The sequence below is a fragment of the Furipterus horrens genome, unplaced genomic scaffold, assembly GCF_987537825.1.
Source record: "Furipterus horrens unplaced genomic scaffold, mFurHor1.1.pri manual_scaffold_17, whole genome shotgun sequence".
NCBI classification, from domain to species: Eukaryota; Metazoa; Chordata; class Mammalia; order Chiroptera; family Furipteridae; genus Furipterus; species Furipterus horrens.
Genome location: NW_028327187.1, coordinates 100,378,900 through 100,405,922, shown reverse-complemented (window position 1 = coordinate 100,405,922; position 27,023 = coordinate 100,378,900). Strand labels below are relative to the sequence as shown.

The 27,023-nt window shown below is 47.0% G+C and overlaps 2 protein-coding genes across 2 annotated transcripts; both read left to right on the top strand.

Moving 5' to 3' along the window:
* Window positions 1-7,953: 7,953 nt before the first annotated feature.
* LOC149991693 (melanoma-associated antigen B4-like) lies at window positions 7,954-8,997 on the top strand. The gene has a single exon (XM_090264137.1). The coding sequence runs from the start codon at window positions 7,954-7,956 to the stop codon at window positions 8,995-8,997; it is 1,044 nt and encodes a 347-aa protein (XP_090120263.1).
* Window positions 8,998-20,342: 11,345 nt separating this feature from the next.
* Window positions 20,343-21,398, top strand: LOC149991692 (melanoma-associated antigen B4-like). Its single transcript, XM_090264136.1, has one exon. The coding sequence runs from the start codon at window positions 20,343-20,345 to the stop codon at window positions 21,396-21,398; it is 1,056 nt and encodes a 351-aa protein (XP_090120262.1).
* The last annotated feature ends 5,625 nt before the right edge of the window (window positions 21,399-27,023 follow it).

Here is a 27,023-nt window from a genome sequence, read left to right as displayed (position 1 = left end):
ACACACAAACACACACACGATGTGTCAGCCACAAACGCAAGAAGTCCTCCCATTTGGGAAAACACGTGAAGAACTTGAGGACATTATGCTAAGTGAAATATATGGTAATATTCAAGGGGTGTTCTTGCAACTTTCAGCAAAAGACAAATACTATATAGTATCATTCGTATGTGGGACCTTTAAAATACATGACACACACATGCAAGTGAACTCAGATATGGAGAACCGATGGGGATTGCCAGAAGCGAGGGTGAGAGATGGCCAAAAGCTACACATTTCCAGTTACGAATTAAATAAGACGGGGCTTGTCATGTACAGGACAAGCAATAATATTAATACTGTACTACCTGTGTGAAAGCTGCCCTAGAGACACCTTAAAAGTTTTAATTACAGGAAGGGAAAAAAGAATTTCATAAAAAGTTTGTGTTGATTAACTTTATAAAAAATTATTGCAAATTTCACAGCTTCAAACCACAGACTTTTACTATCTCACAGCTCCTTAGGTCAGAATTGAGGGCACACAGTAGCTGCATCTGTAGGTCAGATATCTGAATTTCTAGAAACAATGTATCAGGCAGCTGGGTTCTCACAAGGACCTCAGAAGCTCCATCCACTACCACGCGTGTTTGGGGCAGAATTCACTTACCGGAAACTGAAAGACGAAGGTTCGCATTTGCATGCATGCTGTTGGCTAGAGGTCATTCTCGGGTCACCCTTAGGTCTTTGCTCTGCTATGCAGCTCCTTCCATCTTGAAAGCCAGGAAGGAAACCGCCCCCTCACACTTCGGACTTCTTTGGCCAGGAAAAACTCCATTGCATGTAAGGACTCACTATGTCTAGATCGTGGAGGATAATATCCCCATTTTAGAAATATCAGATTTCGGAACTCAATTACATCTCCTAAATTCCTCATAGCAGTACCTCGATTCATGTTTGATGAATAACTGGAAGATGTACACCATGCATCAGGAATCCGGTAGGACCTCTTGGAATTCTGACTGCCGGTGTCCTTGCGGAATTGTGGTTATGTTTTTAATTAGGAGCTTTACCCTCTCAATGTTCATGGTACGATAAATATTGTCCCTGATGCTTGCCTCAGAATAACCTAAGGGCTGAGAGTGGATTTAGATGAGACAAGGTTGGCGGTGTGGCGATTTAGCCAGAGCTGAGAAATGAGTGTGTGGAGCGTTGATTACATTATTCTCTCGCTACTGCAAATGTATACATTTCGTGCCATGAATTATTCCAACGCAGAGAAATTAAAACAAAGCTTCCAAACTTTTTCTTATTAAATAAGTATGACAACGTTACTTAGACCAGGTAGAGGTAGGTCATAATTAATTTATTATTAGATAGCTTAACAATACTACTCAATTCCAATATTACTTAAGAACATTGAGACACACATTCTGAAAATGCAAACTTGCGGCTTTGACGATATATTAAGAAAGCTATGCATTTATCTGTGGCCCAGTAATTTCATGTTTTTAAGATCACCCTGAATACATGCCCCAAACAACAGGAAAATACGTAAATGTTCATCAATATGTTTATTTAAAACACATCATCGTATATACACAGTGTACTCCATAGTTGTAAATAAGCATGAGTAGGATCTTTTTGTTTTCTTATATATACATGTAATTTGTGATTTGGGGGGCGGGGCTAATGTCCATGACACCATGCTCGGTGTCTTCCCACTTCCTTATGAGGAGGTTTTAGAGAGAGAGAGAAATGGGAGAGCACGAGTCAGAGCTGAAGCCAGGCCTCCACTACTGCTGCCGTGGCCACTTTTCTGTCCAGAGCATGTCCCGAAACTCCTCCCATCCCTAGTGAACTTCTGAGGTACAGTGTCACTTTGCAGTTAAAGAAAGCAGCCATTCTGCAAACAAGTGAAGAGCTCAGACAGTGCATAACATCTCTGTGTTTCTGTACAGAACGGGTTAATTGGAATCTTATCTTCTATCTTAAGTGTTCTTAATTTCATTTAGAGGAATACTTACCTTGAAAACCTAAGTTTATAAATGCATTGGATCACACATTTATCGGAGATTATCTGGTTGAAAAATAGGAATTCTGCTGTTATGTAACAAATGAAAAGCCTTGAATAATTTCCTGTAATTCCATAACATTGGAATATGGATTTTTGTGAAAAAGGAAATTATTTCACCGTAAGGTTTGTGTGATCATGAGATGTGAAAAAATTCGACCTGTAATCAATCCTGGGTTTGTTTTATTCCATTCAGTTTTTTTGTGAAATTGCAGTATATGGATCTGGATTGGCTCAGCTTATTCAAGAATGTAGAAGAAATTAAATCATAGTAAGTTTGAGTTCTTGTACACTCACTCTTTACAGGTCGAGACATAATTTAGCATGTGCTGTTTAAAAGGCTTCTGACTACTACTAGGAATGCTCAGAAAAATAGGGCCTACCTGCGCTGCCCATAGGAATTAGAGTCTAAGAGCAGCTGTCATGTAGAAAGCGCGGTGACATATTCAAAAGGATTTAAAGGACCAGTACAATTAGGGGTCAGAAGCAGGGAGGGAGGTTCCAGATCAGGGGTCTACTTAAGAGGCTTTAAGGAAAGGAAGCTAGAGAACGGGAAGCTGAAAGTCGTGAGATGAGAGGTGATGTGACATTCACAGCAGGGTGGGCTACAGGAGGCTGCAATAACGGTGAGCAGGGGCCAGACCCTCACAGAGTGGCTATCAAAGGTGAGACACTCGCAGAACGAAAGCTCCCCTTACCAGTTACTGTGTAATGATGAGTCGTCGTCGTCGGCAGCCGTCCGTCTCGAGAGACGATGGTGTAGCTTCTTAAGAGTCTATCTGCACCGCCGAGAATGGATGTGCAGTCCGACTCGGGAGTGACACGGTATCTGTCTCCTCCCGTGTTGAATCGACATCTTGCGATGACGCTGGAATGTCCTCTCCAGTGGAGCTGAAGCTACAGAGCCTGGGCAGGGTGATATGGAGGGTCTGCTGTTGCCCATGCAGCAGACCGCCCCTCTCTTCGCAGCTGAAGGGTCCAAGGGAAAGACGGAGTCAATACAGCTTGGCTTCAGGTGCGCCGCAGGAGTTGCCGGTGTTGACTACAACGTCAAACCGCCTTAGGGACTCCGGCTCCGGATTTTCTGTCAGGGTTTACTCCCTTAGCCTTTCCCCTGAAGAGGTATGCCGCAAGGCAGCGGAGGTTTTTTGGAGTCAGAGTTTTCCTTCTCTGATGTGCCCTGACTGGAAGATCGAACCAGCGACACTTAGCTCGCAGGCCGACGCTCAATCCACTGAGCCAAACCAGCCAGGGAGAAGGCAGCACTTGGGACAGCAATGGAAGGCATCCTTTGCTCCTGTCCAGTACAATTTACCCTATTGCACAGAGTAGGCGTTTCATGCATATGATCTCCAGAGCGTTTCTGTGAAATATAGTGGTAATTTGTGTTTGGAAGCTCAGGTGGCACTGAGTTAGCACACTTTGGCCGCGGGTAGGGTGTCAGAACCCTTTTTGTGAGAATGGCAATCAAATCTTTTTGAGTGTGTGGTGTTGTTGCTATCATTTGTCAAAGTCCAAGAGAGTTGTAGATTTTAAGTGATGGTGAAATTAACAGAGATGGGGGGGTTAGTAGGAAAAGTCAGCTCTGAGGGAAGAAAGATTCAGACATTGGAACAAATTCTAGCAGGTCTGAGTTATATTCAAAGGGAGAAACTCCCTCATATTCGAAACATGAATTAATGGGAAGAAATTTACTCAGAGTTCCCGGTAAACAAAATTTTGGATGAATTTACTGGTCTGCATACTAAATTGCACACATTCTCCCATATCCCCTGGAATTTTTTTTTTTTTTTTTAATGCTTTAAGGTGAGTGGTATTTTCTGAGGTTGAAATGATCCTAACCATGGACATCACAGATATTTTGCAAAATATCAGTGCATTCCAGACACTTTGCCACATGCTTTATATACATTAGCCACAATCTACCAGCTCTAAAAGACAGGGCTTAACAAACCCCTTCAGATGTAGAACCTGGGTTCACTGAGCCTGCTAACGTACCTGAGGTCACAGGGTTCATAAGTGACAAGACTGGGACAACATCCCCTGGACTGTACCTGTCCAAAGCCCACACTAGAGCACTCCTTCCAGCTGATCGTGAGTCAATTTATTCACATATGGCTACTAGTCCAAAGTTTACCTCAAGAGAGAAAAAGGAGAACCTTGTGACCAAAACACTGAATTGGATTCCAAAACTAGAACAATAAGGACACAAAAAGCTAAGATAGATGAATAAAGGAGAGAAAAGATGAGTCTTAGTGACAATATGATCATCCACATACGCAGTATAAGACACCAAGAGAAGATCAATGCGGGCCTGACAGGTGTGGTTCAATGGGTTGGGCATTGTCTCCCATACCCAAAAGTCCTTGATTCAATTCCCAATCAACTGACACACCCGGGATGCAGGCCAGGTCCCTTGTAAGGTGCCTGCAACAAGCATCCGATAAATATGTCTGTTGCACATTTACGTTTCTCTCCCTGTCTTTCACCCTCACTTCCCCTCCACCAAAAATAAATAAATAAAGCTTTTAAGAAAAAGAAAAGGTCAATCAGGGCTCAAACATAACTGAGTCTCTCCTTCTATGTTCGTTAAGTATGGTTGGTGTGGAGAAATAATATATCAGCTTTCTTTTCTCTGGCAGCACAGCACGTGTCCTGGCCTCCGGTTTGTGCTGCGGTTTCCCATTTCGCAGCAGTCGTGGAATAGTGGCGCATTTACTGCAGATTTACAATAGGGGGATTGCCATGTGTCATTTTCCAGGAAGCACTTAATCGAGATGCAGGAGTCAAACTGGAGGACTCCCGTGTCTCAGGGCTGAAGAAACAATCACCCCAAAATACGGGGATCAAACAAAAAGCTCAGGAGGGTTATCTCAGATCCGAAGGAGTCCGCGGCTATAACAGATATGGTGAACATCGTTAGTAAGGAAGAGAGAGGAAGTTACGTGCCAAAACACTAAAGTCCTAGAGTCCCACCTGTGTTCTCTGTTCTTGGAGGGCACGAAATATCATGACCCTATCAAGATCATTCCGATTTCGAACTTGAAATTCTCAGGAAAGTGGGGGCATTCATGAAAGATGAGCAGAGTTAGGAAAGCAAAGGCCAAAGTTACAGGACTGGTCATCAGACGAAGTACGGACCCTTCAGTGGACTAAGGGTAGCACCCACAGCATGAGAGGTCTCACAATCTCCCCTCTGCTGTCGGGAATCCCTGGGAATCCCCTGGCAGAGACGTCAGGCAGATTGAGCCTAAGAAGTCTGAGTAAGATGAGGTCCTCCATGTACTGTGTGTGGTTTCCGTTTGGCACGAGAATGAGTGGGTGTCTAACAGGAATCCATTTGTGTGAATATCCTGAGTGTTATGAGGGGACGTGCCAAAACCAGAAGGGACACCGCAAAAGCCAACAGGCCATGTAGTGTCCAGGAAATTTCTTAGCCTTGACAGACCCAGCAGCGCTACCACTGAGGAGTCCACGCATTCCACGTGGGCGGTCTCAGGGAGGGAAGGGCCTTGCACACTAGGATCCCAGGCCAGCTGTGCAAAGACAAGACCTTGCAATCAACCGAGGGAAAGCGAGGACTCTCAGCGCTAAAGGAGGGGATCGCCGCCACTCCGTGGGAGCCTCACGGGGTCCCGTCTCCCCGGGCAGGCCTCTAAGGCCCAGCGCGCACAGAAGAAGCAGTCCGCCCCAACTGCCGCACTGGAACTCAGCAAAGTGAGGACTTGGTGTGCGGCCAGGCCCACCGGGCTCACAGCGGGGAGGAGCCCGGGCTCTGGACACGCAACAGTGGATACCCTGGGTGAGGCCCTAGGGCCTAGCGGCTCCTAAGCAATAGGGTTCCATGGGGCCCCGCGCAGCACTCAGTTTTCAGGCGCCCTGGACAGCCCTCCCAGATAGAACCCACCGACTTCCGCTTTGGAGCAGGGGGCCTTTCCTGGCGGGCACGGACCGCTGCTTTCCGGCTGCGGGTAGATCCTCCAGCGGCTCTAAACTCAAGGTGAGGACCTGAGTGCAGCCCTGCGAGAGTGAGAGTGGGCCCTTTCCATCCTCGCACCCTGCCGTCCGGCTCCGAGAGGTCCCAGAAGAGCCGTCGGACTGAATCCGTCCCGAATGCGTTCATGAGAAGGCTGTCCTTGCTCTACGGGTGGAGCCGATTCAGGAGGCCTCGGCCCTGTAGGTCCGAACTGTTCTCAGGATGAGGGCCCGGAGTGCTTAAGAGCCCCCCTCTATCCTGGAAAGGGGCCTGCACAGCACAGCAGCCCCGCCCTCACCCCTAGGAGGCGCTGGGCAGAGGGGACAGATAAAACACAAAGTATCCTCTTCTCTAGCGGCTGCTAAGGGAGGGCTGCACCCGCTAACTCCCAAACTCAGCAACGGCGCCCCGAGCAGAGCTGGCAGACCCAGCCGGCCCCTCCTTTTCTCTGGCAGTGGTGTCAGGGATGTGAGGGCCTCGGTTTAGTGGACTAGGCCCACTTCAGAAAGGAGGAGCCAGTCCCTAAGGGGATTGAGGGTTGTGGCACTGAAGAGCTTGGGGGAACGTGCCAAGAAAGTAGGGACCCCCTGACACGTCAGCCCTGTTTTCAGGTCAGGAAGACTGACCTTCTCGCCACGACGAGTTGCGCTCACTTCCTCCCAGGCCATCCAGGGAGGGGATCGATTAGGTCAAAGGGGGCAAACCACCTGTCATGGGTGGCAGGGTTTCATTTACGCCACCTTTCTCGGAGAAACCGTTCAGGACTGTGGTGATGTGCCACAGCATAACGTGGTGACAAAAGAATGCGCCCTATTTCTCGTGCTAGGTGACATGAAGGATAGATGTCAGGCCCATTGGTCACCACCCAAAGGGAACAGGGCAGTGTGGGGAGTCCCCACAGTTTAGCAAAGAGAGAGAGAGAAATTATAACCCCGGCAGGAGTCTAATTTAGACTTGAATTGCGATTCCATTTGGAACCACCCACCATAGGGCCTTAACCTACGTCCAGCAGCCCACACACTTGGGGACGTGCTTTGGTGACATAAGTCCAACTTCATATCGTCTTACTGGGTCTCGGGGAGGCCAGATCTTACTGTGTGCAGTTCTCCATCAGGAGCCCCATTGAGGATGTGGGAGAGGGGTGAGGCGACCGAACGACCCTGAATAAAGCGGCCCTCAAGGAGTCCCTCCCAACCCTTACCTGCCAGCCCAGGTTATGTCAGGGATGGACTGTCAGATTGAGCTTCCTCTTCATTTCTCTATTTCAGGTCTAAGGGAGGTGAGATCCTTAGTTTGTAGGTCCAGCCACCAGTAAAGAAAGTGGAGACGTGCCTGGTCCTCACAAGGAGCCAAGGTGAGGAGCTTGACTGACAGGTGAGGATCCGCATGAGCTCAGGAAACAGTGGAACCACTAAGCTCTCAGCACTGGTGTCCCCCGATACAAAGGGGGACTGATGCTCCCCTCCAGTTCCTTCTGGGTCGCAGGGAGCGTTGAGGTGTCAACGTCAGAGTAACAGAGAGGCAGATGCCCAGGCTCTGCCCAGAGTTTACACGATAATACTAAAGGTGAACTGAGGGGTCCCACGTGCCAAACAACGGGGGATACGCTGATTCACTTCCTGTCACTTGAATAAAATCAAAGCACAGCTAGTAAGAGGCAGCCTGAGACTCTGTGTAACGGTTCTCTGGCTCCACTATGGGTTTCATAACCGGGGACTGACCAGAAGCAGGAGCCTTGGGGGAGTCTCTGGAGTAATGCCCTCAAGGAAGTCTACAGAGGCTTCCTTCAAAAAAAAAAACAAAAAAACACCTAAGGTTGAATTTACCTGTTGAATGTGCTCACTCCTCTCATCTTCACTCCAACAGGTGCCCAAATCACCTGTCCATTGGCCCACACTCTTGTCTGCTGTCCTGAACAACAGCCATCATGCCTCGTGGTCACAAGAGTAAGCTGAGTGCTCGTGAGAAACGCCGCCAGAAGAGAGCTGAGACCCAAAGTCTTAAGGATGCTGGGGCCGCTTCAGGGGCGGAAGAAGACGCTGCTTGCTGCTCCTCTTCCGTTCTGGGGGGCGTGCCCTCTGGCTCCACTGGTGCTGCACCTCTCCAGGCACCTTCGAGTGCCCCAGACACCACCAGTGCCGCTGCACGTGTTTCACGCAGAAGATCTGCTGGAAAAGCCAAAAGCCATGTTGAGAAAAGTAGAAGTTCCCCCCAGGCCTCACCTTCCTCTGAGAACTTTGCCCTTAATCTCCTAAGTCAGAAGGCGTGTAAGTTAGTCGAGTATCTGCTGTGTCACTATAAATTGGGGGCGCCCATTAAAAAGGCGGATATGCTGAAGATAGTACGCAAATGGTACAGGAAGAACTATTCTGAGGTTCTCAGCAAGGCCTCTGAGAAGATGCATCTGGCCTATGGCCTAAAATTGAAAGAAGTCGAGCCCAATGGAAATTTCTACACCCTCGTCGATGATCAAGATGACCCTGGCTATGGGAATCTGAGCCCCGGCTGGAGATTTCCTGTAAGAGGAATTCTGTTGCCTCTTCTGAGTGTGATCCTCTTGAATGGGGACCGTGCCTCTGAGGAGGAGATCTGGGATTCCCTGAATATGATAGGTGTCTATGATGGAACACATCACTTCATTTTTGGGGAGCCCAGGCAGCTAATCAACGAAGTTTTGTTGCAGAAAGAATACCTGGTGTACCAGAGGGTGCCCAACACAGATCCTCCACGCTACGAGTACCTGTGGGGTCCAAGAACCCATGCTGAGACCAGCAAGATGAAAATCCTGGAGTTCATAGCCAAGATGAATGAAAAAGAGCTCACTGCGTTCCCAAGCCTTTATGAAGAGGCTTTGAAAGATGAGGAAGAAAGAGCTCAAGCCAGAGCCCAAGCCAAACGTAAGAGCGGCCGTCGTTCCAAGGCCGGTGGTCACCCCACAGCCACATCCCGCCATTCCCTGCACCCTGAGTGACATCGAGATGGAGTCTTCAGTCTGGTGGGAAAGGAAAGGCCGGTTAAATAGTTTCTTAATATGCAAAATTTCTTGTTAGCTTGCCTATGTGGGGCGTTATGCATTTGCAGATGTGCTTTTGACTGAATTTTTTTTTTTGATTCAGAATGTAAGTTTACGAATGGCATGGGTCATACATTTATTGCCGTGTGTCAGGTTAGCAGTAGGAGTTTCCGTTTTGAAACGCGAATTGGGAATCCTTCAGTCACTTTTGTGATCCGGAACAAGATAATGCGGCTTTAGAGTAGGACTGTCTTCAGCGGTGTGAGAGAAGTTTACACTGACCTAATAGGGAACAGTAGGTAGATATACAGAAGGGTAGATAAAGTAAAAGTTGGTCACTTGTTATAAATGTTTATTCAGTTATTGTTGGCATAGAATGTTAATCTGGATTCAGGTTTACGACATAGTGATGAGACATTTATATAACTTCGAAGGTATTCGGGCCCATTGCTCTGCAACCCCTTTGAACCATATGTGCTTATCACAATACTTTTTGTTATGTTAGCTGCGCTGTACCCAGCTGGTCTGTTACAGCCATGACAAGGATACAAGCTACATAACCATCTGTAGATGGATGCATAAAGTGGATATGGTACATATATAAAGTTGGTCATTTCTTGTTTGCTAACTGCATTTAGTCTATTGTTATGTGAATTGTAAAGCTCCGTACCTGAATTTGCTTTTGTTTTTCAAGAATGTTTGATAATATAAATGGTAGTGAATCAGACCTCTCGGTTCATGGCTTTTATTTCTTACAGTCGTTAACGGAGCATGAGCTCTTTGGACGTCTGCACGCTTGCATTGGGGATGCTTAGGCAAAGAAGACCATACACGGGTCCATGCAATTATAGATTGTAGAAGAAGCTAACATTACCAAAGAGGGTGAGATGCGCTGCTTCCTGAGGAGCAACTGAAAAGTAAAGAGGGGGTGGAGATAGCATCGCACTTAGGTCTCATTGCTAAGCAGTATTTAGTCCCATTGGAAGATCAATGGCTGATCCGGGGTCACATCCAGTCGCTTGTGTCACCGTGAGTGAGGTCTGATGTGGAGCCTTCACGTAGTGATGGGAATTCCTACTGACCAGTATTCCTGATGTGTATGGACATCTTGTTGACTTCTATTTTGAGGTAATTTTCCGGCGGTGTTCTATCAACACGAAGTCTGTTTAGGTTCAGAGTATACGTGTATGAACGACAGGGCTCACACTCTGACTGCTGTGGATCCAGTTTAAGGGCGAGAGTTTTGTTCCTCGACACGCACGCTGAAAATCCTTAAATCCCTTTTGTTTTCCTGAAGAAGACAGTGTGCCATTACATTAGGATCATGAAAAGCGACACTCAGAGAGATGGGATCAGAACATAGGGAGAAGAAGGTAAAAGTTGGTCAGTTATGTGTATGCCTTACTCCAGTTTTGCTTTTTGTAAATTTAATCTTCATATACCTGGGTGGCTTTTATTTACCAGTGAATCAGTCGAGGGAAATATAAATTGGTGTAGCCCCTGTGGGAGACTGTGTAGATATTCCTTTAAGAGTTAAAAGTTAAACTGTCACACTCCAGCAGTTCCACTATTGGGTATTTTTGTAAGGAACACGAACTTCTATTTCTCTATTCCCATGTTCACTGCAATATTACCTCCAAGACATGGAAACAACCTACGGCCTGCTGCTGCATAAATGTATAAAGTAAAAGTGATACACAACCTTACGAACACACACACACACAAACGCACACACGATGTGTCAGCCACAAACACAAGAAGTCCTCCCATTTGGGAAAGCACGCGAAGAACTTGAGGACATTATAGTAAGTGAAATATATGGTAATATTCAAGGGGTGTTCTTGCAACTTTCAGCAAAAGACAAATACTATATAGTATCATTCGTATGTGGGACCTTTAAAATACATGACACACACATGCAAGTGAACTCAGATATGGAGAACCGATGTTGGTTGCCAGAAGCGAGGGTGAGAGATGGCCAAAAGCTACACATTTCCAGTTATGAATGAAATAAGACGGGGCATGTCATGTACAGGACAGACAATAATAGTAATACTGTACTACCTGTGTGAAAGCTGCCCTAGAGACACCTGAAAAGTTCTAATTACAGGAAGGGAAAAAATAATTACATAAAAAGTTAGTGTTGATCCATTACCTATAACAAACTACTGCAAATTTCAGAGCTTCAAACCACAGACTTATACTATCTCACAGCTCCTTAGGTCAGAATTGAGGGCACACAGTAGCTGCATCTGTAGGTCAGATATCTGAATTTCTAGAAACAATGTATCAGGCAGCTGGGTTCTCACATGGACCTCGGAAGCTCCATCCACTACCACGCGAGTTTGGGGCAGAATTCACTTACCGGAAATTGAAGGACGAAGGTTTGCATTTGCATGTATGCTGTTGGCTAGGGGTCATTCTTGGGTCACCCTTAGGTCTTTGCTATGCTATGCAGCTCCTTCCATCTTCAAAGCAAAGAAGGAAACAGCCTCCTCAGACTTCAGATTTCTTTCACCAGGAAAAGCCCCATTCCATGTAAGGACTCACATCACTATGTCTAGATTGTGGAGGATAATATCCCCCTTTTAAGAGTATCGGATTTGGGACCCCCTTTACATCTCCTAAATTCCTCATAGCAGTACCTCAATTAGTGTTTGATGAGTAACTGGAAGATGTACACCATGAGTCAGGAATCCGGTAGGCCATCTTGGGATTCTGACTGCCAGAGTCCTTGCGGTATTGTGGTTATGTGTATAATTAGGAGCTTTACTTTCTGAATGTTCATGGTAGGATAAATATTGTCCTTGATGCTTGCCTCAGAATAACCTGGGCTAAGGGTGGATATAGATGAAACAATGTTGAACATGTTTTGATTTCGTCGAAGCTGGGAAAAGTGTGCATGGGGCGTTGGTTACATTATTCTTTCACTACTGCACGTATACACATCATGACACAAATTCTTCCAGATCATGAAAACTGAAACAAAACCTTCAGACATTTTTTATGAAACAAGTATGACAATATTTTACTTTATATTACTTTAAAATACTATTTCCAGTATTAAGAACATTGATGTAAAATTATCAAAATGTGACCTTGAAGAATTTGACAATATACTTGAAAACTATGCACTTACTTGTGACCCAGTAATTCCATGCTTTTAAGACTAACCGAAATATAAGCCAAGCCCGCAACAATAGAAACAAACACAAATTCTCTTCAATATATTGATTTTATTATATCATGGTATGTCCACAATGTATACTTATGAAAAAGAATGAGTATGATCTCTGTTATTGATATGGGATGTTTTCTCATGTATACAAATAATTTGTGAGGTTTTGGCTAATGTCCCTTATATCATGCCCAGTGCCATTCCATTTTATTATGAAGAGATTTTGAGACAGAGACAGAGACAGAGAGACAGAGACAGAGACAGAGAGACAGTGTCAGAATCAGAGCTGCAGCCAGGGCTCCCCTACCACAGCCATGGCCAGTTTGCTGTACAGAGTATGTCCAGCAATTTCTCCCATCCTAGTGAAGGCTGAGGTAGAGTCTTCACATGTGGTTCTGGAAAGCAGCCACTCTTCTAACCAGTGAGGAGCCTAGGTGGGGCTCCTGAGAGCACTGTGCATAACATCTTTGTGCTCCTGTACAATATGGGTAAATTGGAGATTTGTCCTTTTTGTTTCTTTCTACTTTAAATGGCGTTACTTTCAATTAGAGGATTATTTACCCCCAAAACCTGTTTATGAATGTCATGGACCACACATTTACTGGTGATTATCTGGCTGAAAAATCGAATCCAATTGGTCACGTCTCCGCAATGCCATATACAACTCCGCCATTATTGCTTACGGGAAGAAAGAGCGGAAGAACGCTGACTGGTACGAGGCTCACTGGGAAGAAATGGAACCCGTGATCGAGGCTAAGAGGAAGGCCCTACCGGCTTACAAGGCCACGCCCACTCCCAGTACACTTCAAGCTCTACGGGCTGCCAGGAACAAAGTCCAGAAGACCGCCCGCCACTGTGCCAACACCTATTGGCTAAACCTGTGCAGAACCATCCAGGAAGCCGCCGATATAGGCAACGCACGAGGAATGTATGAGGGTATCAAGAAGGCAACAGGCCCAATCCCCTCCAAGATCGCCCCCCTTAAGTCCAAGACAGGTGAGGTCATCACTGACCAGGAACAGCAAATGCGGCGGTGGACCGAGCACTACCTCGAGCTGTACGCAACGAGGAACACCGTAACAGACACTGCTCTTAAGGCCATCCCAGACCTACCAGTCATGGAGGAGCTAGACACCCCACCTACTGCGGCAGAGCTCGGCAAAGCCATCGACCGCCTCGCTTGTGGGAAAGCACCAGGAAGCGACGGAATCCCTCCAGAAATCCTAAAGAGCGGGAAACCAGTCCTGCTACAGCCGCTCCACCATCTACTCTGTCTCTGCTGGAAGGAGGGTTACATCCCCCAGGATATGAGAGACGCCAACATTATCACCATGTACAAGAACAAAGGAGACCTCAGCGACTGCAACAACTACCGGGGCATCTCTCTCCTCAGCGTCGTCGGTAAAGTATTCGCCCGGGTCGCTCTTGCCCGCCTGCAGACCCTTGCTTCCCGCATCTACCCAGAGTCCCAGTGTGGCTTCAGAGCTGGCCGATCAACAGTGGACATGATCTTCTCCCTACGCCAACTGCAGGAGAAGTGTCACGAGCAGCATAAACCACTCTACCTCGCCTTTATCGACCTCACGAAGGCGTTTGATCTGGTCAGTCGAAGCGGACTCTTCAGCTTGCTACGGAAGATTGGCTGTCCACCACATCTGCTTGCTGTGGTCATGTCCTTTCACGACAACATGCACAGCACGGTGTCCTACAACGGCGCAACCTCTGAGGCCTTCCCAGTCAGCAGCGGAGTAAAGCAGGGCTGTGTCCTCGTGCCTACGCTGTTCGGAATCTTCTTCTCCATGCTCCTCCAATACGCCTTTAAGGACTGCAGCGAGGGTGTCTTCATTCACACCAGATCCGATGGCAAGCTCTACAACCTGGCCCGTCTACGAGCCAAGACCAAAGTCAAAGAGGTGCTCATCCGTGAGATGCTCTTCGCCGACGACGCAGCCTTGACATCACACTCCGAAGAGGGACTCCAGCAGCTAGTCACTTGCCTTTCCCACGCATGCAAGGAGTTCGGACTAGCCATCAGCCTGACGAAGACGAACGTTATGGCTCAAGGCACGGGGACTCCCCCATGCATCACCATCGACGGATACACCCTGGAGGTTGTCAACGACTTCACTTACCTCGGGTCCACCATCTCGAGCTCTCTGTCAGTCGACTTGGAGGTCAACCGGAGAATCGCCAGGGCAGCCACAGTTATGGCCAAACTGAACCGGCGAGCGTGGAACAATTCCAGCCTCACTGAGAAAACCAGACTGCGCATCTACCAAGCCTGCGTACTCAGCACTCTCCTCTATGGCAGCGAGACGTGGACCACCTACGCAAGGCACGAAAGGAAACTCAACAGCTTCCACATGAGGTGCCTGCGACGCATCCTGCATGTCGCCTGGCAGGATAAGGTCCCCAACACCGAGGTGCTGAAGCGAGCCAACATGAGCAGTTTGCATGCAGTTCTTAGTGAGAGACGCCTCAGGTGGCTCGGCCATGTCAAAAGAATGGATGCAGGCCGTATTCCGAAAGACCTCCTCTACGGCGAGCTAGCAGAAGGCCAGAGGATGACAGGGCGCCCAAAACTGCGGTTCAAAGACATCTGCAAAAAAGACATGACACAATGCTCCATCAATCTCAACACATGGGAAGTTCAAGCAGACGACCGCCTAGCCTGGAGGCTCGCGGTCAGGCAAGGTACGTCACGCGCGGAGGCTGCGCGCAACGAGGAGGCGGTCCAGAAAAGATCGAGGCGGAAGCAGCGTCAACAGCAGCAACAACAGCCATCTGCCTTCACCTGTAACAAGTGCGGCAGGGATTGTCACTCCCGAGTCGGACTGCACAGCCATTCTCGGCGGTGCAGATAGACTCTCAAGAAGCTACGCCATCGTCTCTCGAGACGGACGGCTGCCGACGACGACGATCTGGCTGAAAAATAGGAATTCTGCTATTATGTAACAAATTGAAAATCCTTGGATAATTTGCTATTTTCAGAACAAGATAGCATAACATTGGAATATGGATTTTTGTGAAAAAGGAAGTTACCTCACAGGGAAGTCCGTGTAATCATGAGATGTGAAAACAATATATAAACTGTAATCAATTCTTGGTTTGTTTTATTCCTTTCAGTTTCTTGGTAAAATTGCAGTGTATGGATCTAGATGGGTTCAGCTTATTCAAGAATGGAGAAGAAATTAAATCATAATAAGTTTGACTTTTCATACACTCACTCTTTTACAAATCTGAACATTCATTTAGCATGTGCTGTTTAAAAGGCTCCTGGCTAATACTAGGAGTTGTGAGAAAAATAAGAGCCTACCTACGCTGCCCATAGGATTTAGAGTCTTAAAACAACTTTCAGGTAAAAAAACGTGGTGAGATACTCAATGGGACTTAAAGGACCAGTACAATGAAGGAGTCAGAAGCAGGGAGGGAGGTTCCAGATGAGGGGTCTAGTGCAGAGGCTGTAAGGCAAGGAAGTTAGAGAACCGGAAACAGAAAGTGGTGTGTTGAGAGGTAATGTGTCGTTCATGGCAAGATGGGCTAGATGAGGCTGGGATAACGGTGAGCAGGGGCCAGACCCTCAGATAGTGGGTATCATAGGTGAGACACTTACTCCCAGAATGGAAAACTCCCTTTAGCAGTTACTTTGTAGTGAGGAGAAAACCAGAGAGAATCTCCACGTTGAACAGCATTGAAAGGCGTCATGTGCTCCGGGCCAAGTGCACGTGACCACAATGCGCACACTAGCAGTTTTTTGCACGTCAACTCCAGGGAGTTTCTGCGGAATAAGGGTGATAATCTGTGATTGCAAACTCAGCAGCCATTGGGCTGGCACTCCCTGCTGTGGATAGGGGAGTCATAGCCCATTCTATTAAAACAGCATTCAAAATCTTTTGTCATTTTGGTGGTGTTCTCATTTGTCAAAATGTAATTGTAGATTTTAGGAGACGGTGAAATTAATGAAGGTAGGGGAGGTTTGTATGAAAGGGCAGCTAGGTGGGAAAAACACCTAGACTTTGAAGAAAATTTTAGAAGATCTGAGTGGTATTGAGCTGTAAAACACCTACACTCAAAATGTGATTTAATGGGGGAAAATTTACTCAGAGTTTCTTTGTTAAGAACATTTTGTCCTAATTTGGTGTTTCATGACCTGAACTGTCGCACGTTCTCAGATATCTACTGGATTTCTTTAAGTTGAGTAGTATTTTTCTCAGGGCAAAATAATCTTAATCATGGACATAACAGACATTGTGCAAAAGATAAAAGCATTCCACACACCGTGCCACGTGCTGTACATACAGTAACCGCAATCCATAAGCACTGCCATACAGGCCTTAACAAACCCCCTTCGCAAATGCAGAACCTCGGACTCACAGAGTCTGCTAATGTACCTGAGGTCACACAGTGAATAACTGGCAGCGCTGGGACTAGACTCCCTGTTCTGGAGTTGCCCAGAGCTCACACTGGCGCACGCCACCCAGCTGACCTTGGGTGGCTTAATTCACTTAGTTCTCCTACTCCAAAACGTACCTAAAGTGACAGAAAGGAGGACCCTGGGACCAAACATCTGGATTGGTTTACCTAGCAAAGTATAGACTTACCTAAATAAATAAGAGATACGCATGGAGGAGAGAAGAGATCAGTCTCAGGGACAATATGGTCATCTACGCTTGCAAACTCAGAAACCCTAGAAAGATCGGTCGGGTCTCACAAAGCTCTAGCTCTGTCCTTCTAGGGAGAAAGTGGATGCTTGAGAACTTCCCTAAGCCTGGCCGGTGAAGAGCAAGAATGTATCAACTTTCTTTTCTCTGACAGCACAGCACATTTCCTGGGCTCCGCTTTGTGCTGCCGTTTCCTATTTTTACATCAGTCATGGAATGCTGGCTCATTCCTGCAAATTTGCATTAAGGAAACTGGTCATGTGTTTGCAGGGAGGCATCATTTCTCAGGAAGTTTTTAATCCAGAGACAGCAGCCAAGTTGACAATTCCCATGACTGAATTTAGGAAACAATCAGTCCAAAATACAGGGGTCAAACAAAACCCGAGGAGTGTTCCTTCGGTTCAGGAGAAGGAATCTGAGGCTCTGACAAGGTGAAGATCTTAGGTAAGGAAGACTAGAGAGAACCAGCCAGAACAGTGAGGAACTGGAGTCGCACCCTTGTTGTGTGTTGTCGTAGGCCTCGAAAGACCATGATCGTATGAGGATCACTCTGATTTTGAACTTGGAATTCTCAGGAAGTGGGGCATTAATGGAAGATGAGCAGAGTTAGGAAAGCAAAGGCCAAAGTTACAGGACTGGTCATCAGTCGAAGTACAGACCCTTCAGTGGACTAAGGGTAGCACCGACAGGCTGAAAGGAGGTCTCACAGAATCTCTGTTGTCATCCCTGGGAAGCCCCTGGCAGAGACGTCAGGCGGATTTGAGCCTGACAAGTGTCAGGGAGGTGAGGGCTTCCGTGTACTGTGTGCGGTTTCTGTTTGGCAGGGGAAGGAGTGGGTCTCAAGCAGAAATCCTTCTAAGCGATATTCTGAGTGTTACGAGGGGACGTGCCAAAACCAGAGGGAGCACCGCAAAAGCCGACAAGCCGCAGAGGCTCCAGGACTTTCCTTAGCTGTGGCGGACCCAGCAGCGCTACCACTGAGGAGTCCACGCAATCTACGTGGGTGGTCTCAGGGAGGGAAAGGTCTCGCCTACTTGGAGACTTGGATCCCAGGCCAACTGTGCAAAGACAGGAGTCTTGCACATAACCGAGGCAAGGCGAGGACACTGAGCGTTAAAGGAGGGGATCGCCGCCACTCCGTGGGAGCCTCACGGGGTCCCGTCTCCCCGGGCAGGCCTCTAAGGCCCAGCGCGCACAGAAGAAGCAGTCCGCCCCAACTGCCGCACTGGAACTCAGCAAAGTGAGGACTTGGTGTGCGGCCAGGCCCACCGGGCTCACAGGAGGGAGGAGTCCGGGCTCTGGACACACAAGAGTGCGGACCGTGAGTGAGGACCTAGGGCCCACCAGCTCATAAACAATGGGGTCCCACGGAACCCGGTACCGGTCTCAGTTTTCAGGCGCCCTGGACAGCCTTGCTGGATAAGACCCACCGATTTCCGATTCAGTGCGGGGGTGTTTCCTGGCGGGCACGTACGGCTGCTTTCCGGCTGAGCGTGGGTTCTCGGACGGGCCTCGAGTCAAGGTGAGGACCTGAGTGCAGCCCTGCGAGAGCGAAAGTGGGCCCTTTCCATCCTCCCACCCTGCCGTGCGGCTCCGAGAGGCCCCAGCAGAGCCGTCGGACTGAGCTAGGCCCCAAGTGTGTTTGTGAGAAGGTTTTCCTTGTTCTACGGGCGAAGCCCATTCCGCAGGCGACGCCATGTAGGGCTGCATTGCTCTCAGGATGAGGGCCCTGAGTGCTTAAGAGCCCCCTTCTATCCTCAAGTGGGGGCCGCACGCCACATCAGCCCCACTCTCATCTCTAGGAGGCACCAGGCAGAGGAGCCAGAGAAAACACCAAGTACTCTTCCCTCTAGCGAGAACTAAGGGAGGGGAGGGCTGCGGCCGCCAACTCCCAAATTTAGCAGAACGGCCGCCTGTAATTTGTCAGGACGACCTGGGCCCAGTTTCCTCAGGCAGTGGTGTCAGGGATGTGAGGGCCTTGGTTTAGAGGCCGAGCCCACTTCAGAAAAGAGGAGCCAGTCCCTAAGGGCACTCAGGGTTGTGATATTGAAGAGGTTGGGGGAACTTGTCCAGAAACTGGGGGCCACTGGACACCTCTGCCCTGTTTCCACATCAGGGAGATGGGGCATGTCGCCACGATGATTTGCACTCATTTCTTCCTAGGCCATCCCAGGGAGGGGACCGATGAGGTCGAAGGGGGCAAACCACCTGTCATGGGTGGCAGGGTTTCATTTATGCCACTTTCCACGGCGAGACCATTATGGATTGTGGTCATGTGCCAAACCGTACAGAGTAGGCACAAAAGAGTGCTCCCTATTTTCCGTGCTAGGTGACGTCAGGGATAGATGCCAAGCCCATCGGTCACCACTTAGGGGAAACAGGGAACTGAGGGAGTCACGTCAGTTTAGCAGAGAAAACGACATCATGACCCTACCAGGAATCTAATTTAGACCTTGAATTGCGGTTTCATTTGGAACCAACATCGGTAGGACCTTAACGTACTTGCAGCAGCCCTCACTCTTGGGGACGTGCTTTGGTGACATAAGTTCAACTTCATATCCTCTTACTGGGTCTCGGGGAGGCCAGATCTCACAGTGTGCAGTTCTTCGTCAGGAGCCCCACTGTGGACATGAGAGAAGGGTGAAGCGACCGAACAACCCTGAATAAAGCAGACCTCAAGGAGTCCCTCCCAGCCTTTAACTGCCAACCCAGGTTATGTCACAGATGGGCTGGCATATTGAGCTTCCTTTTCATTTATTTCAGGTCTAAGGGACGTGAGATCCTTAGTCTGTAGGTCTAGCCACCAGTTAAAGGAAGTGGAGACGTGCCAGTTCCTCACAAGGAGCCAAGGTGAGGAGCTTGACTGACAGACGAGGATCCACATGAACTCGGGAAAGAGCGGAGCCACTAAACTCTCAGCTACAGATACGAAGATACTGAGGTGGACTTAGGCTCCCTCCGGTTCCTTCTGGGTCCCAGGGAGCAATGAGCTCTCAACTACAGAGTAGCAGAGAGGCAGATCCCCAGGGGATGATAATACTAAAGGTAATACTAGTACTAAATGATAATATGATATGATAATACTAAAAGTGACATGATAATACTAAAGGTAAACTGAGGGGATCCCACATGCCAAAAACAGGGATACAGTGATATTACCTGCAGTCACTTGATAAAATCAAAGCACAGCTAGTAGGAGGCAGCATGGGACTCTGTCTAATGGTTTTCTGGCTTTTTTATGGGATTCATAACCGGCGCCTGACCTGAATCAGCAGCCTTGCCGGTCTCTGGAGTAATACCTTCAAGGAAGCCTACAGAGGCTTCCTTCAAAAAAGTAAAAATGAAAACCAAGGTTGAATCTACATATTGAAGGTGCTTACTCTTCTCATTTTCCCTCCAGCAGGTGCCTAAACCACCTGTCCATTGGCCCTCACTCTTGTCTGCTGTCCTGAACGACAGCCATCATGCCTCGTGGTCACAAGAGTAAGCTGCGTGCTCGTGAGAAACGCCGCCAGAAGAGAGCTGAGGCCCAAAGTCTTAAGGATGCTGGGGCCGCTGCAGGGGAGGAAGAAGACGCTGCTTGCTGCTCCTCTTCTGTTCTGGGGGGCGTGCCCTCTGGTTCCACTGGTGCTGCACCTCTCCAGGCACCTTCGAGTGCCCCAGACACCACCAGTGCCGCTGCACGTGTTTCACGCACAAGATCCTCTAGAAAAGCCAAAGGCCGTGTTCGGAAAAGTAAAAGTTTCCCCCAGGCCTCACCTTCCCCTGAGAGATTTTCCCTAGATCCCCTAACTCAAAAGGTGTGTAAGTTGGTAGAGTACATGCTGTATCAGTATAAATTGGAGGAGCCCATTAAAAAGGTGGATATGCTGAAGATAGTGCACAAATGGAATAGGAAGAACTTTCCTGAGGTTCTCAGCAAGGCGTCTGAGCAGATGGATCTGGTCTACGGCCTAAAATTGAAAGAACTCAAGCCCAGTGGAAATTTCTACACCCTCGTCGATGATCAAGATGACACCGGCGATGACAGTCTGAGCAAAGGCTGGAGATTCCCTATAAGAGGAATTCTGGTGCCTCTCCTGGGTGTGATCTCCTTGAATGGGGACCGCGCCTCTGAAGAGGCAATCTGGGAATTTCTGAATATGATAGGCGTCTATGACGGAATATGTCACTTCATTTTTGGGGAGCCCAGGCAGCTTATCAACCAAATTTTGTTGCGGGAAGAATACCTGGTGCACCTGAGGGTGCCCAACAGCTACCCTCCACGCTACGAGTACCTGTGGGGTCCAAGAGCACATGCTGAGACCAGCAAGATGAAAATCCTGGAGTTCGTGGCCAAGATGACTGAAAAAGAGCTCACTGCCTTCCCAGACCTTTATGAAGATGCTTTGAAAGATGAGGAAGAAAGAGCTCAAGCCAGAGCCCAAGCCAGAGCCCAAGCCAAACGCAAGACCGGCCATCGTTCCAAGGCTGGTGGTCGTCCCACAGCCACATCCCACCATTCCCCGCACCCTGAGTGACATCCAGATGGAGTCTTCAGTCTGGTGGGAAAGGAAAGGCCGATGACACAGTTTCTTACTATGCAAAATTTCTTGTTAGCTTGCCTGTGTGGGGTTTTTTGCATTTGCAAATGTTCTTTTGACAGAATGTTTCTTTAGGATTCAGAATGTAAGTTTATGAATGGCATGGGTCACACATTTATTGCCCTGCGTCAGTTGGCAGTAGGAGTTTCCTTTTCGAAATGTAAATTGGGAATCCTTCAATCACTTTTGTGATCCAGAACAAGATAATGCAGCTTTAGGGTAAGACTATCTTTAGCGATGTGAGAGAAGTTTACACTGACCTAATAGGGAACAGTAGGTAGATATACAGAAGGATAGATAGATAAAGCTAAAGGTAGCCTCGTTACAGATGTTTATACAATTACTGTTGGCATAGGATGTTAATTTGGATTCAGCTGTACAACATAGTGATGAGACATTTATATAACTTCCAAGGTGTTCACCCCCATTGCTCTGCAACCATTTGAACCATATGTGTTATAACAATACTCTTTGCTGTGTTACCTGTGCTGTACCCAGCTGGTCTGTTACAGCCATGACAAGGACACAAACTGCATGACCGCCTGTAGATGGATGCGTAAGGGGGATGTGGTACATATATAAAGTTGGTCATTTCTTGTTTGCTAACTGCATTTAGTGCGTTGTTATACCAATTGTATAGCTATGTACCTGATCTCCTTCTGTTTTTCAAGAATGTTTGATAATATAAGCGGTAGTGAATCAGACCTCTCGGTTCATGGCTTTTATTTCTTACAGTCGTTAACGGAGCATGAGCTCTTTGGACGTCTGCATGCTTGTATTTGGGATGCTTAGGCAAAGAAGACCACACACGGGTCCATGCAATTATAGATTGTAGAAGAAGCTAACATTACCAAAGAGGGTGAGATGCTCTGCTTCCTGAGGAGCAACTGAAAAGTAAAGCGGGGGTGGAGATAACATAGCACTTAGGTCTCATTGCTAAGCAGTATTTAGTCCCATTGGAAGATCAATGGCTGATCCGGGGTCACATCCAGTCGCTTGTGTCACCCATAGTGAGATCTGATGTGGAGCCTTCACATAGTGATGGGAATTCCTACTGACCAGTATTCCTGATGTGCACGGACATCTTGTTGACTTCTATTTTGAGGTAATTTTCCGGCGGTGTTCTATCAACACGAAGTCTGTTTAGGTTCAGAGTATACGTGTATGAATGACAGGGCTCACACTCTGACTGCTGTGGATCCAGTTTAAGGGTGAGAGTTTTGTTCCTTGACACGCACACTGAAAATCCTTAAATCCCTTTTGTTTTCCTGAAGAAGACAGTGTGCCATTACATTGGGATCATGAAAAGCGACACTCAGAGAGATGGGATCAGAACATAGGGAGAAGAAGGTAAAAGTATGTCAGTTATCTGTTTGCCCTACTCCAGTTTTGCTTTTTGTAAACTTAATCTTCATATACCTGGATGTCCTTACTTTATTTACCAGTGAATGAGTCTAGAGAAATCTAAATTGGTGTAGCCTCTGTGGGAGACTGTGTAGATGTTCCTTAAAGACTTAAAAGTTAAACTGTCACACTCCAGCAGTTCCACTATTGGGTATTTTTGTCAAGAACATGAAGTACTATGTCTCTGTCTCCATGTTCACTGCAACATTATTGCCAAGACATGGAAACAACCTACGTGCCCACTGGTGAATAAATGGATAAAGTAAAAGGGATACACACCCTTGCAAACACACACAAACGCACACACGATGTGTCAGCCACAAACGCAAGAAGTCCTCCCATTTGGGAAAACACGTGAAGAACTTGAGGACATTATGCTAAGTGAAATATATGGTAATATTCAAGGGGTGTTCTTGCAACTTTCAGCAAAAGACAAATACTATATAGTATCATTCGTATGTGGGACCTTTAAAATACATGACACACACATGCAAGTGAACTCAGATATGGAGAACCGATGGGGATTGCCAGAAGCGAGGGTGAGAGATGGCCAAAAGCTACACATTTCCAGTTACGAATTAAATAAGACGGGGCTTGTCATGTACAGGACAAGCAATAATATTAATACTGTACTACCTGTGTGAAAGCTGCCCTAGAGACACCTTAAAAGTTTTAATTACAGGAAGGGAAAAAAGAATTTCATAAAAAGTTTGTGTTGATTAACTTTATAAAAAATTATTGCAAATTTCACAGCTTCAAACCACAGACTTTTACTATCTCACAGCTCCTTAGGTCAGAATTGAGGGCACACAGTAGCTGCATCTGTAGGTCAGATATCTGAATTTCTAGAAACAATGTATCAGGCAGCTGGGTTCTCACAAGGACCTCAGAAGCTCCATCCACTACCACGCGTGTTTGGGGCAGAATTCACTTACCGGAAACTGAAAGACGAAGGTTCGCATTTGCATGCATGCTGTTGGCTAGAGGTCATTCTCGGGTCACCCTTAGGTCTTTGCTCTGCTATGCAGCTCCTTCCATCTTGAAAGCCAGGAAGGAAACCGCCCCCTCACACTTCGGACTTCTTTGGCCAGGAAAAACTCCATTGCATGTAAGGACTCACTATGTCTAGATCGTGGAGGATAATATCCCCATTTTAGAAATATCAGATTTCGGAACTCAATTACATCTCCTAAATTCCTCATAGCAGTACCTCGATTCATGTTTGATGAATAACTGGAAGATGTACACCATGCATCAGGAATCCGGTAGGACCTCTTGGAATTCTGACTGCCGGTGTCCTTGCGGAATTGTGGTTATGTTTTTAATTAGGAGCTTTACCCTCTCAATGTTCATGGTACGATAAATATTGTCCCTGATGCTTGCCTCAGAATAACCTAAGGGCTGAGAGTGGATTTAGATGAGACAAGGTTGGCGGTGTGGCGATTTAGCCAGAGCTGGGAAATGAGTGTGTGGAGCGTTGATTACATTATTCTCTCGCTACTGCAAATGTATACATTTCGTGCCATGAATTATTCCAACGCAGAGAAATTAAAACAAAGCTTCCAAACTTTTTCTTATTAAATAAGTATGACAACGTTACTTAGACCAGGTAGAGGTAGGTCATAATTAATTTATTATTAGATAGCTTAACAATACTACTCAATTCGAATATTACTTAAGAACATTGAGACAAACATTCTGAAAATGCAAACTTGCGGCTTTGACGATATATTAAGAAAGCTATGCATTTATCTGTGGCCCAGTAATTTCATGTTTTTAAGATCACCCTGAATACATGCCCCAAACAACAGGAAAATACGTAAATGTTCATCAATATGTTTATTTAAAACACATCATCGTATATACACAGTGTACTCCATAGTTGTAAATAAGCATGAGTATGATCTTTTTGTTTTCTTATATATACATGTAATTTGTGATTTGGGGGGGGGGGCTAATGTCCATGACACCATGCTCGGTGTCTTCCCACTTCCTTAGGAGGAGGTTTTACAGAGAGAGAGAGAAATGGGAGAGCACGAGTCAGAGCTGAAGCCAGGCCTCCACTACTGCTGCCGTGGCCACTTTTCTGTCCAGAGCACGTCCCGAAACTCCTCCCATCCCTAGTGAACTTCTGAGGTACAGTGTCACTTTGCAGTTAAAGAAAGCAGCCATTCTGCAAACAAGTGAAGAGCTAAGACAGTGCATAACATCTCTGTGTTTCTGTACAGAACGGGTTAATTGGAATCTTACCTTCTATCTTAAGTGTTCTTAATTTCATTTAGAGGAATACTTACCTTGAAAACCTAAGTTTATAAATGCATTGGATCACACATTTATCGGAGATTATCTGGTTGAAAAATAGGAATTCTGCTGTTATGTAAGAAATGAAAAGCCTTGAATAATTTCCTGTAATTCCATAACATTGGAATATGGATTTTTGTGAAAAAGGAAATTATTTCACCGTAAGGTCTGTGTGATCATGAGATGTGAAAAAATTCGACCTGTAATCAATCCTGGGTTTGTTTTATTCCATTCAGTTTTTTTGTGAAATTGCAGTATATGGACCTGGATTGGCTCAGCTTATTCAAGAATGTAGAAGAAATTAAATCATAGTAAGTTTGAGTTCTTGTACACTCACTCTTTACAGGTCGAGACATAATTTAGCATGTGCTGTTTAAAAGGCTTCTGATTACTACTCGGAATGCTCAGAAAAATAGGGCCTACCTGCGCTGCCCATAGGAATTAGAGTCTAAGAGCAGCTGTCATGTAGAAAGCGCGGTGACATATTCAAAAGGATTTAAAGGACCAGTACAATTAGGGGTCAGAAGCAGGGAGGGAGGTTCCAGATCAGGGGTCTACTTAAGAGGCTTTAAGGAAAGGAAGCTAGAGAACGGGAAGCTGAAAGTCGTGAGATGAGAGGTGATGTGACATTCACAGCAGGGTGGGCTACAGGAGGCTGCAATAACGGTGAGCAGGGGCCAGACCCTCACAGAGTGGCTATCAAAGGTGAGACACTCGCAGAACGAAAGCTCCCCTTACCAGTTACTGTGTAATGATGAGTCGTCGTCGTCGGCAGCCGTCCGTCTCGAGAGACGATGGTGTAGCTTCTTAAGAGTCTATCTGCACCGCCGAGAATGGCTGTGCAGTCCGACTCGGGAGTGACATGGTATCTGTCTCCTCCCGTGTTGAATCGACATGTTGCGATGACGCTGGAATGTCCTCTCCAGTGGAGCTGAAGCTACAGAGCCTGGGCAGGGTGATATGGAGGGTCTGCTGTTGCCCATGCAGCAGACCCCCCCTCTCTTCGCAGCTGAAGGGTCCAAGGGAAAGACGGAGTCAATACAGCTTGGCTTCAGGTGCGCCGCAGGAGTTGCCGGTGTTGACTACAACGTCAAACCGCCTTAGGGACTCCGGCTCCGGATTTTCTATCGGGGTTTACTCCCTTAGCCTTTCCCCTGAAGAGGTATGCCGCAAGGCAGCGGAGGTTTTTTGGAGTCAGAGTTTTCCTTCTCTGATGTGCCCTGACTGGAAGATCGAACCAGCGACACTTAGCTCTCAGGCCGACGCTCAATCCACTGAGCCAAACCAGCCAGGGAGAAGGCAGCACTTGGGACAGCAATGCAAGGCATCCTTTGCTCCTGTCCAGTACAATTTACCCTATTGCACAGAGTAGGCGTTTCATGCATATGATCTCCAGAGCGTTTCTGTGAAATATAGTGGTAATTTGTGTTTGGAAGCTCAGGTGGCACTGAGTTAGCACACTTTGGCCGCGGGTAGGGTGTCAGAACCCTTTTTGTAAGAATGGCAATCAAATCTTTTTGAGTGTGTGGTGATGTTGCTGTCATTTGTCAAAGCCCAAGAGAGTTGTAGATTTTAAGTGATGGTGAAATTAACAGAGATGGGGGGGGGTTAGTAGGAAAAGTCAGCTCTGAGGGAAGAAAGATTCAGACATTGGAACAAATTCTAGCAGGTCTGAGTTATATTCAAAGGGAGAAACTCCCTCATACTCGAAACATGAATTAATGGGAAGAAATTTACTCAGAGTTCCCGGTAAACAAAATTTTGGATGAATTTACTGGTCTGCATACTAAACTGCACATATTCTCTCATATCCCCAGTTATGAATTAAATAGGATGAGGCATGTCATGTACAGGGCA

What these genes read in the sequence shown, in the direction of transcription:
- LOC149991693 (XM_090264137.1), top strand. Translation starts at nt 7,954, where the DNA reads ATGCCTCGTGGTCACAAGAGTAAGCTGAGTGCTCGTGAGAAACGCCGC.
- LOC149991692 (XM_090264136.1), top strand. Translation starts at nt 20,343, where the DNA reads ATGCCTCGTGGTCACAAGAGTAAGCTGCGTGCTCGTGAGAAACGCCGC.